A 14,005-nucleotide genomic window follows, 5' to 3' on the forward strand; every position below is an offset into this window, starting at 1 on the left:
ACATGTTTCAGCGTCACAATGCTCCTGTACACAAAGCAAGCACGTGGATAGTACATGAGTGTCCTGCACAGAGCACTGACCTGAACCCCACTGGGATGAACAGGACTGCTGACCAAACCCCAGGCCTCGTCACCTAACATCAGATCTTAACATCAGACCATCACCTATGATCTTAATAATGCTCATGTGGCTGAATGAAGACAAATCCCTACAACACTCCATAAAGTGGTCTAAAACCTTCCCGGGAGAGTCGAGGTTCTTTTAACTGTAAAGGAGGGATCTGTGGAATGGGATGTTCAACAAGTACGTATGAGAGACAGCTGTCCACAAACCTTTGTCTATCTATATATATATATAGTGTATATTTAATGTTATGTTTAGATAAAACAAGTTATCTCGTGTTATAACATACCATCTCATGTTATATTATACCAGCTATCAACAGTTGTTCTCAGTTGAATTTAATAAGACAAACAAATGCAGCTTGTCACGTTTCTGAGAAACTCCAAAGATTCTTCTGAAAGTTGCAGCTTTACCTCTGACTGTTACAAAGCATCGACTCTGGAGGCTTCTTTCGAAATAAAGTCTTCTTACCGAAAGCAGAATAATCACATTTTTAAAATCCTTTTGGATTTAATGGAACATCGACCCAGCAAGTCTGTGCATAAGTTGTTAGTACAGAAGCAATAATATATTTGAACAGCCAGTAGTAAAACAAATATAGATTGTTGTTTCACCTACTTCGTTCTCACAAGATTTTATACTTTCAAAAGTGCTAACACTCCCAGCACAGCACTAAGAATTGTAGCTATGCTAATAGAAAACAGATTATTGATTATTGACTGACTTTTATTCTCCATAGACCGAGTTTTCCTGGCACTACTTTGTGAGTCAATGAATGGGAAGGGAACTGTGTAATTTCTGTTGTGCACTCAGTCAGTGATGTGATCCCTTGAATCCGTAATCTTAAAATCTTGATAAAAATAACTATATATAAGCAACTGTATTTATGTGCTGTCGGTACTCTTAAGACACAAACCATATGAATGTTTTGCTCTCTAGTGTTTTGTGCATTCATTCCTTTGCTTCAGACTGCAATTGTTTACATATCAGTGGAGCAGATGGAAAGGGATTCTGCTATCTGTGGTGGTGCTCACGCTGTGCACTGGGGACAGGTGATGGCCCAGTTTAGTCAGAAACACAAAACCATCAGTAAGCTCCATACGGAGGCTTGCTTTATTTCTACCAGGCACAAGTAAAAAGGGGAGGTGAAGTAAAAAAACAACAACATTGATTATCTCATTACAGTGACACTTGTTAAGTGAGGGAATATATTATGGGACAAAATGGACAAGTGTAAGGTTCTGATCAATTTTGACAATTTGATTAGCCTAGACAACTGCCTCAGAGCATCACTAATAGCAGGTTTTGTGGGGTTTCTGGTATGCAGTGGTTAGCTAACAAAAGGTCCAATGAAGGACCACCTGTGAACCAGCTACAAGCTACAAGTCATTGATGCATGTGGGGAGTGAAGGCTGGTTCATCTGGTAAAATCCCACAGAAGAGCAACTGCAGCTCAGTTTGCTGAACAGGTTAATGCTGGCTTTGATTGACGGGTGTTAGAACACACGTGAATAGGGCTGTAAAACTGCAGTCTGGTCAGTGTTCATGCCGACTTCTGTCTGTAGGCACATGAACATGAGAACTGCTCAATGATAAATCATGTTTTCTTTTACATCATGTGTCTGTGTGTGTTGTGTGTCTGTGTGTGTGTCTGTGTGTGTGTGTGTATCTGTGCACATGAGCATGAGAACTGGTCCACGATAAATCATGTTTTCTTTTACATCGTGTGTGTGTGTGTGTGTGTGTGTGTGTTGCTTACCTTAGCAAGATGTACTATAAGAAGAAAGCACTTTGATGCTCTGGGCAGTAATCTGCTGGTTCCTGGTATTGATGTGGATTTTACTTTGACACATAGCATCTACCTAAATGTTTGGTGCAGACAAGTACATCCCTTTGTGGCAGAGGTATTCCCTAATGTCAGTGGCCTCATACAGCAGGATTATGCACCCTGACAAACTGCAAATATTATTCAGGAACATTTTGAGGAACATGACAAATTGTTCATGGTGAATTGAACTATCCTCCAAAAATTGAATTATCCTCCAAATTCACCAGATTTATGAATCTGAACCGACTGATATACTGGAAAAACAAGCCTGATCCATAAATAAATAAATCTGACACCAGGTCGTCAGCAACAGATCCGATGCACTGTGAGTTGCTTGAGTGTGTTTGTGTGTGTGTGTGTGTGTGTGTGTGTGTTTGTGTAAGTTTGTGTGTGTGTGTGTTTGTGTATGTTTGTGCGTGTGTGTAAGTTTGTGTGTTTGTGTGTGTAAGTTTGTGTGTGTGTGTGTGTGTTTGTGTGTGTTTGTGCGTGTGTGTAAGTTTGTGTGTTTGTTTGTGTGTGTAAGTTTGTGTGTGTTTGTGTAAGTGTGTGTGTTTGTGTTTGTTTGTGTGTGTAAGTTTGTGTGTGTAAGTTTGTGTGGGTTTGTGTAAGTTTGTGTGTGTTTGTGTGTGTGTGTGTGTTTGTGTTTGTTTGTGCGTGTGTTTGTTTGTGTGTGTGTTTGTGTGTGTGTGTGTGTGTGTGTTTGTGTGTAACAGCAGGCTCAGAGCAGATTTGGTGTTTTTTCCTCTGACAAAATTGTTCATAAACGTTTTAAGAAATGGCATGTTGTCATTTGCTGAAATAACGTCCTTGGTCAGTGTGTCTCTTGAAGAAGGCTCACAAAAGGACAATTGAGGTTTTTTATTCATGTAAACTCCTGGTGGTACGTTTCTATAAGCAATTCAATTCTAACAATGTATTTCTTTTCCATTTTTAGGTTGATTCATGGTGGGCAGCTTCTTAATGGTTTAGCCGGACCAACCCTTATGAGTGCGGGCCCTCTTCTCTCCACTACATGGTTTGCTCCAGATCAAAGGGCTACAGCCACAGCTGTCGCATCATTGGTCGGCTACCTCGGAGCAGCCTGCTCCTTCCTGATTGGCCCTCTGGCTGTACCAGCACCCAATGATACACATACAGTGAACAGCTTCACACAATGGGACCCAGAGCACATCAGGGACAGTATACAATATGTTCTCTATGCAGGTACAGTACTGTCTCCTTACAAAACCTTCTCTACATCAGTGACTACATTCTCTGTAGTGAAAAGCAGTCTCGTTCCTGATCCAAAGATAAAACTCAAAGATCTCAACAACATTAGACCTCACCTGCATTTAAAGGAGAGAACGCCCTGTCCTGCTTAACTGAATCAGAAAATTAAAGCATTTAAGGGAAAAAAGATATCTGTCCCTGAAACAGAATAAAGCACTACCTTGCTTAAAATGTGAAAGATTTTTCTATTCGCAAAGTACGAAGCCAGAACAAATTCTGTTGGCTTTAGTATTCAGAAGGAAATGTCCACCCGTACGCAACACTAAGCAGTGGAATGAACTCATATATTCTGACATGTTCCCCTGAGGAAAAAAAAATTATACAACACTTTTGGACTTGAGTCAGTCTTCCCTAAAATAAACATTAGAGAAACTCATAATCACAGACAAATGCAGTTTCACAGAAATGCTTTTGTTTGAAAATGAACTCTGTCGAATCCGAGTCCAAAATTGTTTCCTTTTTCATCATGTGGAAGAAGATCAATAAAAAAAAAAAATAAAAAAATCTAGGCAAGAAGATCCAACAATTTAACTGACTTCTTGGCAGTGTTTCAGCATATTAAAGCCTTTTAGATCCTCAATACTTGGACCAAATCGATCAAATACTTTACTAAATACGTTGTATATCAGAATTGAGGTTTACATCAGGTTTTATGCACGTTTCATTTTGTTACCTTATTTAAAGCTAGTGGTAAGAAAGCTGGGAGTTACTTACTGTGGCATGAGTAGAGGAAAGCACAGAAATGCACACTGTCATAGACCTATGTAAGGAAAAATAAAAACGTCAGGGTGTGCTCTTAGAAGAAATAATTGTCATGTTTAATTCCTGATTCTGAATTATTTGTAGATCCTGTTATCATTTACGCTACAGCGGCTCTAATGATCGAAAACCTATTGATTGTTTCAAAGCTCTTGACACCAAAAGCTCCTTCCTTAAATGTTAAATTACCCTTTTGCACAAAGCGTTACCATAGCAACGATTATATATTTTTCTAGTATTTCTAAAATAACCATATATTTTATCCATTTATTAATAGTCTTAGATTATGTAGAGCATCCACCATGCTAGTCTATGTGAATTATCTATCCCTACAGAAATGATTATTAGAGCGTAAAGTTAATCCTTTTTTTTTTTATTTTTATTTTTTTAAATAACAGCCGAACTACTGTCATGACTACTGTCAGATCTGCTGCTATAGAAACTTAATCGATACCCACTGAACGTTCTGGTTTAGAGAAGTCCATAGTGCTGTGCTATAAAACACACAGAAATACACGCTGAGACTAATCAAGACGTAAACTGTAGCATAAAGATTTGATGCTGTCGCATTACTTATTGAGGATGTGACTGTTGCAGGTTTAATGAGACGATCACTCGCTTCGTTATGTGTTTCCTTACTGTGCAGGAGTGTAATAAATCTTCCCATCTCCTAGTTAACGCCGGATAAATGTGGCTGTTAATGATGTTGCTCCGAATCCTTCTTTCACATGGTGCATTTAAAGTCTGAGATAGCAGACGTCACCATACATGCTTACGAAGTATATTTAACAAACTTATCTGACCAATATAAGCCTGACCAATTCTGTTAGATTAGAATAAAGGTAATGGCTTGCTGACTTACCCGTGTTATCTGTTTTGTTTGCAGAATTGGGGATGATTGCAGTCCTCTTCGCAGTCGTGCTACACTATTTCCCATCCAGGCCACCCATTCCTCCCAGCGTAGCAGCAGCTAGCCAACGACTCAGCTACCGGAGCAGCATCTGCAGATTATTGAGGTATTCGGGTCCAAACACACTCCTAACGTACACTATTCGCAGAACCTTAGTTTCCATGATGTGTTCTAAGTCATTTAAGATTCACGCCTATGCATAAGTGCCCACAGCATTCAGCATCCTCTGTGGTTTGTTTTTTTTTTGGCTTGTTGTTTTTTTAATCTATAAAAAAATGTTTTTTATGCTAATAATCCTTCCTTTATGTTATAGTAATTAGCCTTTTTGTGAATCCTGACACATCCAAATGTTTTGTTGGTATAAAGAGATTTTTTCCCTTCATATTGTCATAAAGGTATTACAGTTTTTCATGGATGTGAGGATGCATGTAGTTACAGACATTCTTATTTTAATGTTTCTTACCCATGCAAAGAATATAGAAATAAATTCTGATGTAAGGCAAAATCTATGTAACATAACCGGGAACATAAAGACATAACTGTCTGTAGGTGCGTATTGAAATCTAATGAAACGAGTCTATGGCTCTAACCATACAGATGCTTTCAAAAGCATTTGGAACGACACCTTTACACATTTAGAGATCTAGGTGTGATTAATGTGGGTTTTCTAATTCAGATGAACCTGCAAAGAGATGAATTTGGTTTGGCTTTAAGGGACAGAAAATCTTAATGAATAGGGTCTTGTCATTTTGCCACTCACCATCTGCTCTAGTTAGTTAATGCACATCAAAGATGTGGCTCTGTCCCCGTAGAGTAATTAGGAAGCCTTAAGTTTGGCAGCCACTGTCCCTGCATGTTAAATAGATCATCTTTTTCTGCAATCTTACCGGCCACACGAGTCTTCATCCTCCCGACTTCATCCTGAATGCAGCGTACACAGTTTTCTTCTTTTGATAGAGGTTGTTTATCAAAGCCAGGGCCAGTGTCACTGTTTACCAATCAGAAATGTCTGTTCCTTCCCCTGGGTATGTTTGCCTCAGCTCTGCTGGAATGGATTGAAAGCTGCTGCTTGGAAAGAAGTGAGCATCCAGCGGCACTGACATAAGGACCCTGTCTGTGAGGTCAAACCTCAGAGAGACACACGATTTTCTGCTCTCAAACAAACAAAAACTTTCGATAGAAGATGAAATATAATTAGAATATTCATAGTTACTTGTTTGTGCATTTTATACATACATTTAGGCAGCTAAAAGGAGTTCAAATTGTCTTGCTGACTGGAGTCTAGATGATGAATTCATGATGTTTCATACCGTATCAGAGTCGAGCAGCAGTAGCCTGAGCTTTGTAATGCTTGTGCACATTCACAGAACGTTGAGGGACAGTAATCAATTTCTCAGAACACCAAGTTATCTGCGAAACTAATTTCTCTTCTCAGACTTGGATGTCTCTGGAGTTTGAAATATAGCTCATTTCATTTCTTTTTTTTTTTTGTTGGGATAAGTCTCTCTCAAATGCTTTGATTATTATCACTTCATGCTATCTTTACAAAAAACATTATTCGGAGCTTTCTTAGTATGGTAACTTTGATTATTAGGATTAACTGGGCTTAGGGGGAAAAAAGTAGGAGTATGATTAGTTCCTGAGGCATTTCAGCATGGCCTGCCTTAATGAACAACAGTTAGTTTACATTCACTGTATTTGGTAGACGGCCTTATCCAGAGCAACTTAAATTTATCTTATTCATACCACTAAGCAGTTAAGGGTTAAGGACCTTGTTTTTTTTTTTTTTGTTCGATTGAAAACCTAGCACAGTTCAGAAAAACACTGCAGCCAGTTCAGAGGCCCAACAAGAGCAGCTTCACATCTTCTGGTCAGTAGTCCAACATCTTAACCACTGAGCTTCTACCGCCAAGGGTTAGTTGTTGCTTTGCAGGGTTGTTTGAAATGTTTCAAAGATAAAGAGCCTGGAATGCTTCTGTACCGTATCCAAATAAGCTCCTGATAGTGTATGGGTATTGATTTTTCTACTGCTGGAAGGTTAATGAAATGGGTTCAACTGGGAGAAAAGGTGCTGCATCAAAACCCGATTACACCATCAAGGCCACAGCAGCACTCACACGGTCCTATCGACATCTACATCTGGGCAAGGATAGTGAAATGTAGCCATATGTAAAGGTTCAGTTTAAAACCAAAGTTTTGACTTTGATTGGACACGACTTTGTATCGAAGAAGTTTTCTTTCTTTTCCAAATGCATTCAACAGAATTCAAGGTATGAAGCTTAAATAAAGAGGGGAAAAAATAATAATCACAAATGTCTGGAGGAATAAAAAAGAAAAAGAAATAAAAGTGGGTCTGGTGAGTCTGTGAGCTAGCTGTGGGATGTATTGTTGGTTTTCACACACTCTTGGAAATCAGGGAGGGTGCATCTGGAACATAAGGAGGGTGTGTGAACATGACTGATGATTATAATTGGAACGGGAGTGATTGAAGCACAGACAGAAATCCAGGTGAGAGGGGCTGATTTTCTAAGGGGACCTTGAGACACTCGTGGCCCTGGTGCTCTAATGCAGTGATTGGAGAGATTCTCTCAGAAATGCTAATAGATGACATAATGATATAGCCGGAGATTTTTGTATCAGGCGATGATTACACACAGCTCTAACTTGAGGAATGTTTTAATGTGTAAAAGCTCAACGTTGTGAATTGTGTTGTATTGTATTGTGTTGCATTTACTTATGAGGACTAAAGGACTGGATTTTTCTACACAGACTAGTGTTTAGTGATGTCTATTTTTAAATAACCGTATAACAGATACATTTCTATGGAAATAATGGGGGGGGGTGTATTTGCAAACTATTTAACCCACTCCAGCACCCATGCTTGGATCCAGATTTATGTTCCTCAGTTTTGTAACGAAATATATTTTTATTAGTTTTACTGTAGAAACTTAATAATTTTATGTGTGTGTTGAATTATATGATTTTAAGACAGGTAGCTGAATAATAAGCCGGTATATCAAAATCGTGTACAAAGATTGAAGCAGAGATTCATTTTTTTTTGAGTGTTTGTGCTTTCCAAGTAATTTTATCTCTAAATCTAAGCACATAAAACTACTTTTTTATTCAGCTACTTAAAGCAATGAAATGCTTCATAACGGTTAAATCACATTTTAGCACACTTGATACTTTACTTAAAATATTGATGATATTTTATGTAGGACTCAGACTAAAGATAAACGTATGTCATGGTGACATGAAGCCACAAAAGGCAAAGCTTTGTTGCTAAGCATTTGCTCCATTCTATAATTACACTTAGCAAAGAGCTAGCCCTGTAGTCAGCTCGGTGTAGCCGCTGTCCTGCACACATTTATCTCTCTGTCACTTGGCTGAAAGGCTGCATAGATTTTGTGTGACAGGAAAGCTGAAAAGTTTGTAACAAAATAAACACTTTGATGTGCCTTGAACACCTCGTTTAAATAAAGAGTAATGCATCTATGTCTCTCTTAGGGCAGATGTTATCATGGCTTTCCATTAGACTGTGTTAAATAAAAACAAAATGAGATTATGTTCAGAAGCGATAACCCTTTATGACAAGAGTGAGTAATGAGTTACGCACAAATAGAGCAATTGAACGCATGAGGGGTTGATGATGTCGGCAAAGCAGAACGAAAGAAAAAAAAGGCTGCGTGAGAAGCGTAACGGACCTACAGTACACTAGAGAGGAATTGTGTACAAATTGGGTATAGATAAGGAACTGATAATTTCGATTACACACCAAAGGGTATGACTACATGCCTGAATATGAAACAAACTGATTCTTCATCTTAAATTATGAACTGATCGGTGTAAGAAGTATGCATAACAGATTGGGGAGCTTTCTTCTGCTTTATCTTTACAATCAACTGGATGTACAGTACAACCTGATATTTTAGATCAGTGAATCACATGATCATGAACCATCCCAATCTCTTTCTGGCTGACAGTCTAGTTAAGGACGCTCATGGTGTCTGAAATCAGTGGCACTTGTCTTGCAAGCCCCAGCTTGCTGCAAGGACTAATTCCACTCAACAATAGCACATTATTGTAATCTCCATTTTTTTATTTGTCTTTCACTGTTAACTGTGTACAGCTATCATTGAAACTCTTCCAGACTACCAGATCTCCCCAGTCATCCCAATTACATTCCCAAGAGCAGATCTACAACAGACCAAAATGCTCTGTGGTGTTCAGTGCGCACAAAACATTCATGATCAGATACCATGAGCTGCTCAACTTTCCAACAAGCCATGTGTAGGAAGTGATGCTAAGTAAAATTGTATACATCTGGGCCGGTAAAGATGGTACTGATTTACTATTGTTGGTGCAGATTTTAACTGTTAATGCTGCCCTCTGGCTTTGGTGCCCATGGTCATTGCCCATTGGTACAAATGTATGTGTGTATGCAGGGTGTTTCACGACGGACTGCTATCACATGCAGGGTGTGTTGCCACCTCACATGCAATGTTCCTGGAATAAGGATAAGAATAAAGTGGCTAATAAAGATGTATGAATGAAAAAATGAAAACTGGCTTGTTACAATCAACATTCTCTTACACAAAAGGATTTCTTTATACAGTGCATCCCTGCTCTGTCATTTACCTCTCTTATCTCTTTATGTGATTTCTCTCTCTCTTCTCACTGTCACGGTCATTTGGTTAGAGCATTATATTGAAGAGAAAGCTAGAACCCATTTCTCCATTAAAATGAGTGGTATTTGGATTATTTTGTCATTATAATGATTTCTGAAGCACAGTGGAAATTTTAATTAATCATATTATTTTCACTTGATTGTTCTCCTGCTTAACATACTGGCAGATGTGGCCTTATAGCTCCTTTAGTAGTGTATTTACAGAAGCTCAGCGTGAGCACACATACCTGTGTGCAAACTTTAGCATGGAGCTCGCAACCCCACATCCACATACACACTACTCTCTCTCTTCATAGTCTCTATAGTCTGTTGGTATTTCTTCTATTCTTTGATAATTTTTATTGAACTTAGTTGCCTGGGTTGGATTATTACTTTGATTTTACACAAAGCCAAACTATTTTTAAAACTCTAATCCCTCAGAACTCATGTTATTTTTAATTGCTAATGAAATTGTTGTAACCAGCTGTGATTTTTTTTATAAGTTTAAAATAGTCAGTTGGTAACAACCAGCCCATGAACATAACCAAATATTCATCTATTTATTTATGAGGAGCATTTAGTTATGACTAAATATGCCTTTATTTGCTGCTTTTTCTTTACAGCACTGTGACATACTTTTCTTTGCATATCCCAGCTCATTAGGAAGTTGGGCACAGGGTCAGCCATGATGCAGCACCCTGGAGTATAGAGGGTTAAAGGCCTTGCTCAAGGGCCCAGCATTGGCAGCTTGGCAGTGCTGGGGCTTGAAGCCTTGACCCCCCCGATCACTGTATCAATAACCCAGAGCCTTAACCTCAGAGCCTCACTGACGTGCAAAATCTGCTTACAGGCACATCTGTGTCGCTGAACTTTTCGCTGATTTTTAAAAATAACAGAAATTGAACATCTGAACTGTTGCTCTGTTTGCATAAAATAAAGAGTATTTAGAACGTCCTTAAAACAGAGCTGAACCATGGAGTGCTTTAATATGTCAATTGGGTGTCAGGAATCAGTCAAATGTCCTCTAAAATATGGCATCTAACTTCATCAGTCTCTGAGCAGTGACATAAAGTTGTAATGGCCATTTAATCAATCACGTTCAACTCAATAATTCGTTCATTGTTTTTGTCCAAAATATTTAATAAGGTATTTCGTCTTGGTGATGGCCAGGTAAGATATGTTATTTGTTCAAACTGAAAGGATCTGAAAGGACCAAAGTAAAAGTATAAATTCGTAGGGTGTAATCAAAAATGTAAATGCGGAAAAGGTTCAGGTTTCTGTGATTTAGATAAATGGATGTGATTAGAGACATAATGGATATTTGTGTATTTTAATTAGAATGGATGTTCGTGTTTATCTCTCTCGAGTATGCATGTTTTTTTTTTTTTTTTTTCTCTTGTTGCTATAGTAACCTGAGGTTCCTGATGATCGCACTTGCCTATTCAGTGCCTACAGGAGTTGTAGCTGGATGGTCTGGTGTGTTGGACATGATTCTGACTCCTGTGAGGGTCAGCCAGGTAAGAAATCACCTCACTTCCATATGAAGAACGCACACCTGAGGCACATATGAAGAACGCACCAGGCATCAAAAGGAAATTTGAATGAATGCAACAGAACTTAAGTATTAAGAATCGAGTAATTCATAACGAAGCATAATTCCATAGCAGACATTCTGCCACTAAGTAGAGTCCGAGAGAGGAGGAGGGGTGTACTGACGTGTAATCCTTCTCTTTCTTTTCTGCTGTGTTGACGATCATTTTCATTGTGATCCAGGCAAAATGCTCAAAAATACAATTTTCTTGTCCAGTATTGATTTTGACTCATAATTAACCCCAGAGTGTACATGTACCATTAGCGACTAGGCGCCCACAGCAAAAATCTTCTAAAACTGTTTTCCTTCCTGAACCGCCTCATTAAACCCCGGCAGATCTCAGTGAATAGACTTTTCACTTTAAATCAGCTGTTGCAACAATCTAATTATGGCCTTGTTAAAAAAAAAAAAGAAAGAAATCCTCCAAATCCATTCCCATCGGTGTCTAATCAAACGTACATGCAAGAGACTCCTCTATTTGCATGTTTTGCCAAAATACGGCACATTCAACAGCACTACAGATTAATGAGAGAAGTCCTCCATCACAGCATCTCCGATTCTCTCCATCCTCTTCAGATTTGCATCTGACCCCACAGACTGGGGGTTCAAACAGTTTTGGCAGAATCGGAGAGAGATGTTTCTGCCTTCTGTGCATGACAGTGACCTGTTAACATTTAGTATGAGACAGGTGTTACTTCTCAAGAAATCAACCAAGAAAGTGGCACATTGTCCTTTTTTAGTGTCACACAGCTGTCAGAGAGATGCTCCTTGCTTTCAAGCTTCATTTACCATTATGATTGTCATTCATGATGCAACCACCTGAAGCATTCGTTGCTTTTATGGCCACTTACATCGAGAGGACCTTTCAAAGTTCTTTCTAAAGAAATAATGTTCAACAAGGGGACAGACTTGTGCCGTGTCAACTGAAGCAGACTGTCATGGAGTGTATATTTGATTTGATCCTGCATGTGCTTGTACAGACTATATTTTGCATACAAACTCCTTTTATTTTTTAATAAAATTTTCTTTCATGTCGAATGAATATTTGTAGATCTTGCCGGAGGTGTACACTTTTGTTCCTTTGAATGTTGTAGTCCCCTAAACATCAATTTTCAACATGTACAAAGTGAAATGCACTGAGGAGAATGTTTTCCTGTGTTTTCCTAGCTGAATGTCCTGCTAAATTAGTACCAGATGTCATGAAACTATTTCCACCTGCATACTGCTCCATAACAAAACAGACATTTAGACCAGAACCAGAACTCATTCCGGCTTAGAGAGTCAAACCGAATGGGCAAAATCCACAGAAGACGGTAGACGTGGCTGAATTTTTAGAAGAGAAGTTAGTCAGTTTGCCCCAAATAGGTAAATTCAGATCAAGCACAAAACAGGCATGATTTGTCCAAAACTGCCAAAATAACAAGGCTGAACATTTTAAAGTAATTTCCTCTAATGGTTTATGAGAAAAGAGCTTATTACCAGGACTAATGCAGTGTTTCTTTGCCCCGAGGATTCCACAAAGCAGGAACTAAAAGGCCTATAAACACTCACACACTCTAAAATCGTTCTTCTTAGACTCATTTCCTGATTATTGACCATGCTTAAAAATGCATAATTACACTTAACACACCACAAATCTTATCTTTTCTCATTCCACTTACCATATAGCCATTAATTTACTTATTTCCTCTGCATTAGGTGTTTGCTTTCTGGCAGCTAAATGAGTTTAAAACGTTTTATATTTGCCTGGCTAATTAGTGTAAATGCTAACCTTGAAATAAAGCAGCGTTTTTGCATTTGGGAGAAAACCCAAATGTATAAAGGCAGCTAATGACTTGTCTGTTGAAGGAATTAGATAAGAACTTGCACATGATGCAGAATGTAAATCTGTTTTTGATTGGAGTCGATTGGCTGTACATTTAGGAATAGTGCATCACACTACGCGCGTTCCTTAGTTACACAGCACTTAGTGCCTTCTTGGGCGGTTTGACAGACATCATATGGAGCTTTTGGTTTGGAGCATGTCTGTGGTTAGATGTCGAGGTTGTATTTTATCTTCTTGAAATACAACCCCTGATACCACATCACTATCACCATGCATGACCTTGTCTGATTTATGGCATCAGTTAGAGTTGAAGCAGGAAAAAATAAATGTCTTCTGCTTAAAGCTTGCTCTCTAGTCATGCATGATGCACAGAATGCAGTCAGGCAATTTGCTGTCCACCTGATTGACATGTTCTCTCAGAAGACAGGCACACTGTTTCATTCTGCTACCGGTTTTTCAACAAGCATAGCCTATGCATCACAAGCAATGAATAATTCTCATGTTGTCGCTTGTCTTTTTTATCTCTCTCTCGCTCTCTCTCTCCCTTTTTAACAGGTAGATGCAGGATGGATAGGCTTTTGGTCTATTGTTGGAGGCTGTGTGTTTGGAGTAGCCATGGCAAGGTAAGCACATTAAGCAGAGATAAATTAATTGAGGTCTTATGTAAAATAGCTCTGTACATAATATAGCATCGCTTTTGAATCTCCTGTGTCGGTGCTGTATAGAGATAAATGACTCTCCTCGCTGTATATTCACCAACCTTGAAAGGTGTTGTTTTGTCAATGTCACCGTTTTGTAAAGTGCACATGTTTTTTTTTCTCCTGACCGTTCGGATTCTCCCAGGCTCTGCAACTAATTCATCCACTCCCATGTAATTTATTAAAATCACGTTTGTGATGAACGACGGCTGAAAATGCTAATGAAATGGCCATGCTGCAAAGCCTGATGGATAGGCACTAGTGCAGATAAACTGATCTTTGTCTACACAAGGAAAGACGGGATCTTACTAGTACTGATGAATAAACACTTTCCCC

At 38.7% G+C, this 14,005-nt stretch overlaps 1 protein-coding gene across 1 annotated transcript in view; it reads left to right on the top strand.

Annotated features, from left to right (window-relative positions):
• Positions 1-14,005, top strand: part of slc49a4 (solute carrier family 49 member 4) — a 38,466-nt gene that overhangs the window by 12,542 nt on the left and 11,919 nt on the right. The window contains exons 3-6 of the mRNA XM_060876264.1: positions 2,886-3,154; positions 4,866-4,995; positions 10,964-11,072; positions 13,527-13,594. Coding sequence (XP_060732247.1) covers positions 2,886-3,154; positions 4,866-4,995; positions 10,964-11,072; positions 13,527-13,594 — 576 coding nt within the window. The remainder of the gene's footprint in view (positions 1-2,885; positions 3,155-4,865; positions 4,996-10,963; positions 11,073-13,526; positions 13,595-14,005) is intronic.

This window comes from Tachysurus vachellii, chromosome 8 (assembly GCF_030014155.1).
Source record: "Tachysurus vachellii isolate PV-2020 chromosome 8, HZAU_Pvac_v1, whole genome shotgun sequence".
Lineage (NCBI taxonomy): Eukaryota > Metazoa > Chordata > Actinopteri > Siluriformes > Bagridae > Tachysurus > Tachysurus vachellii.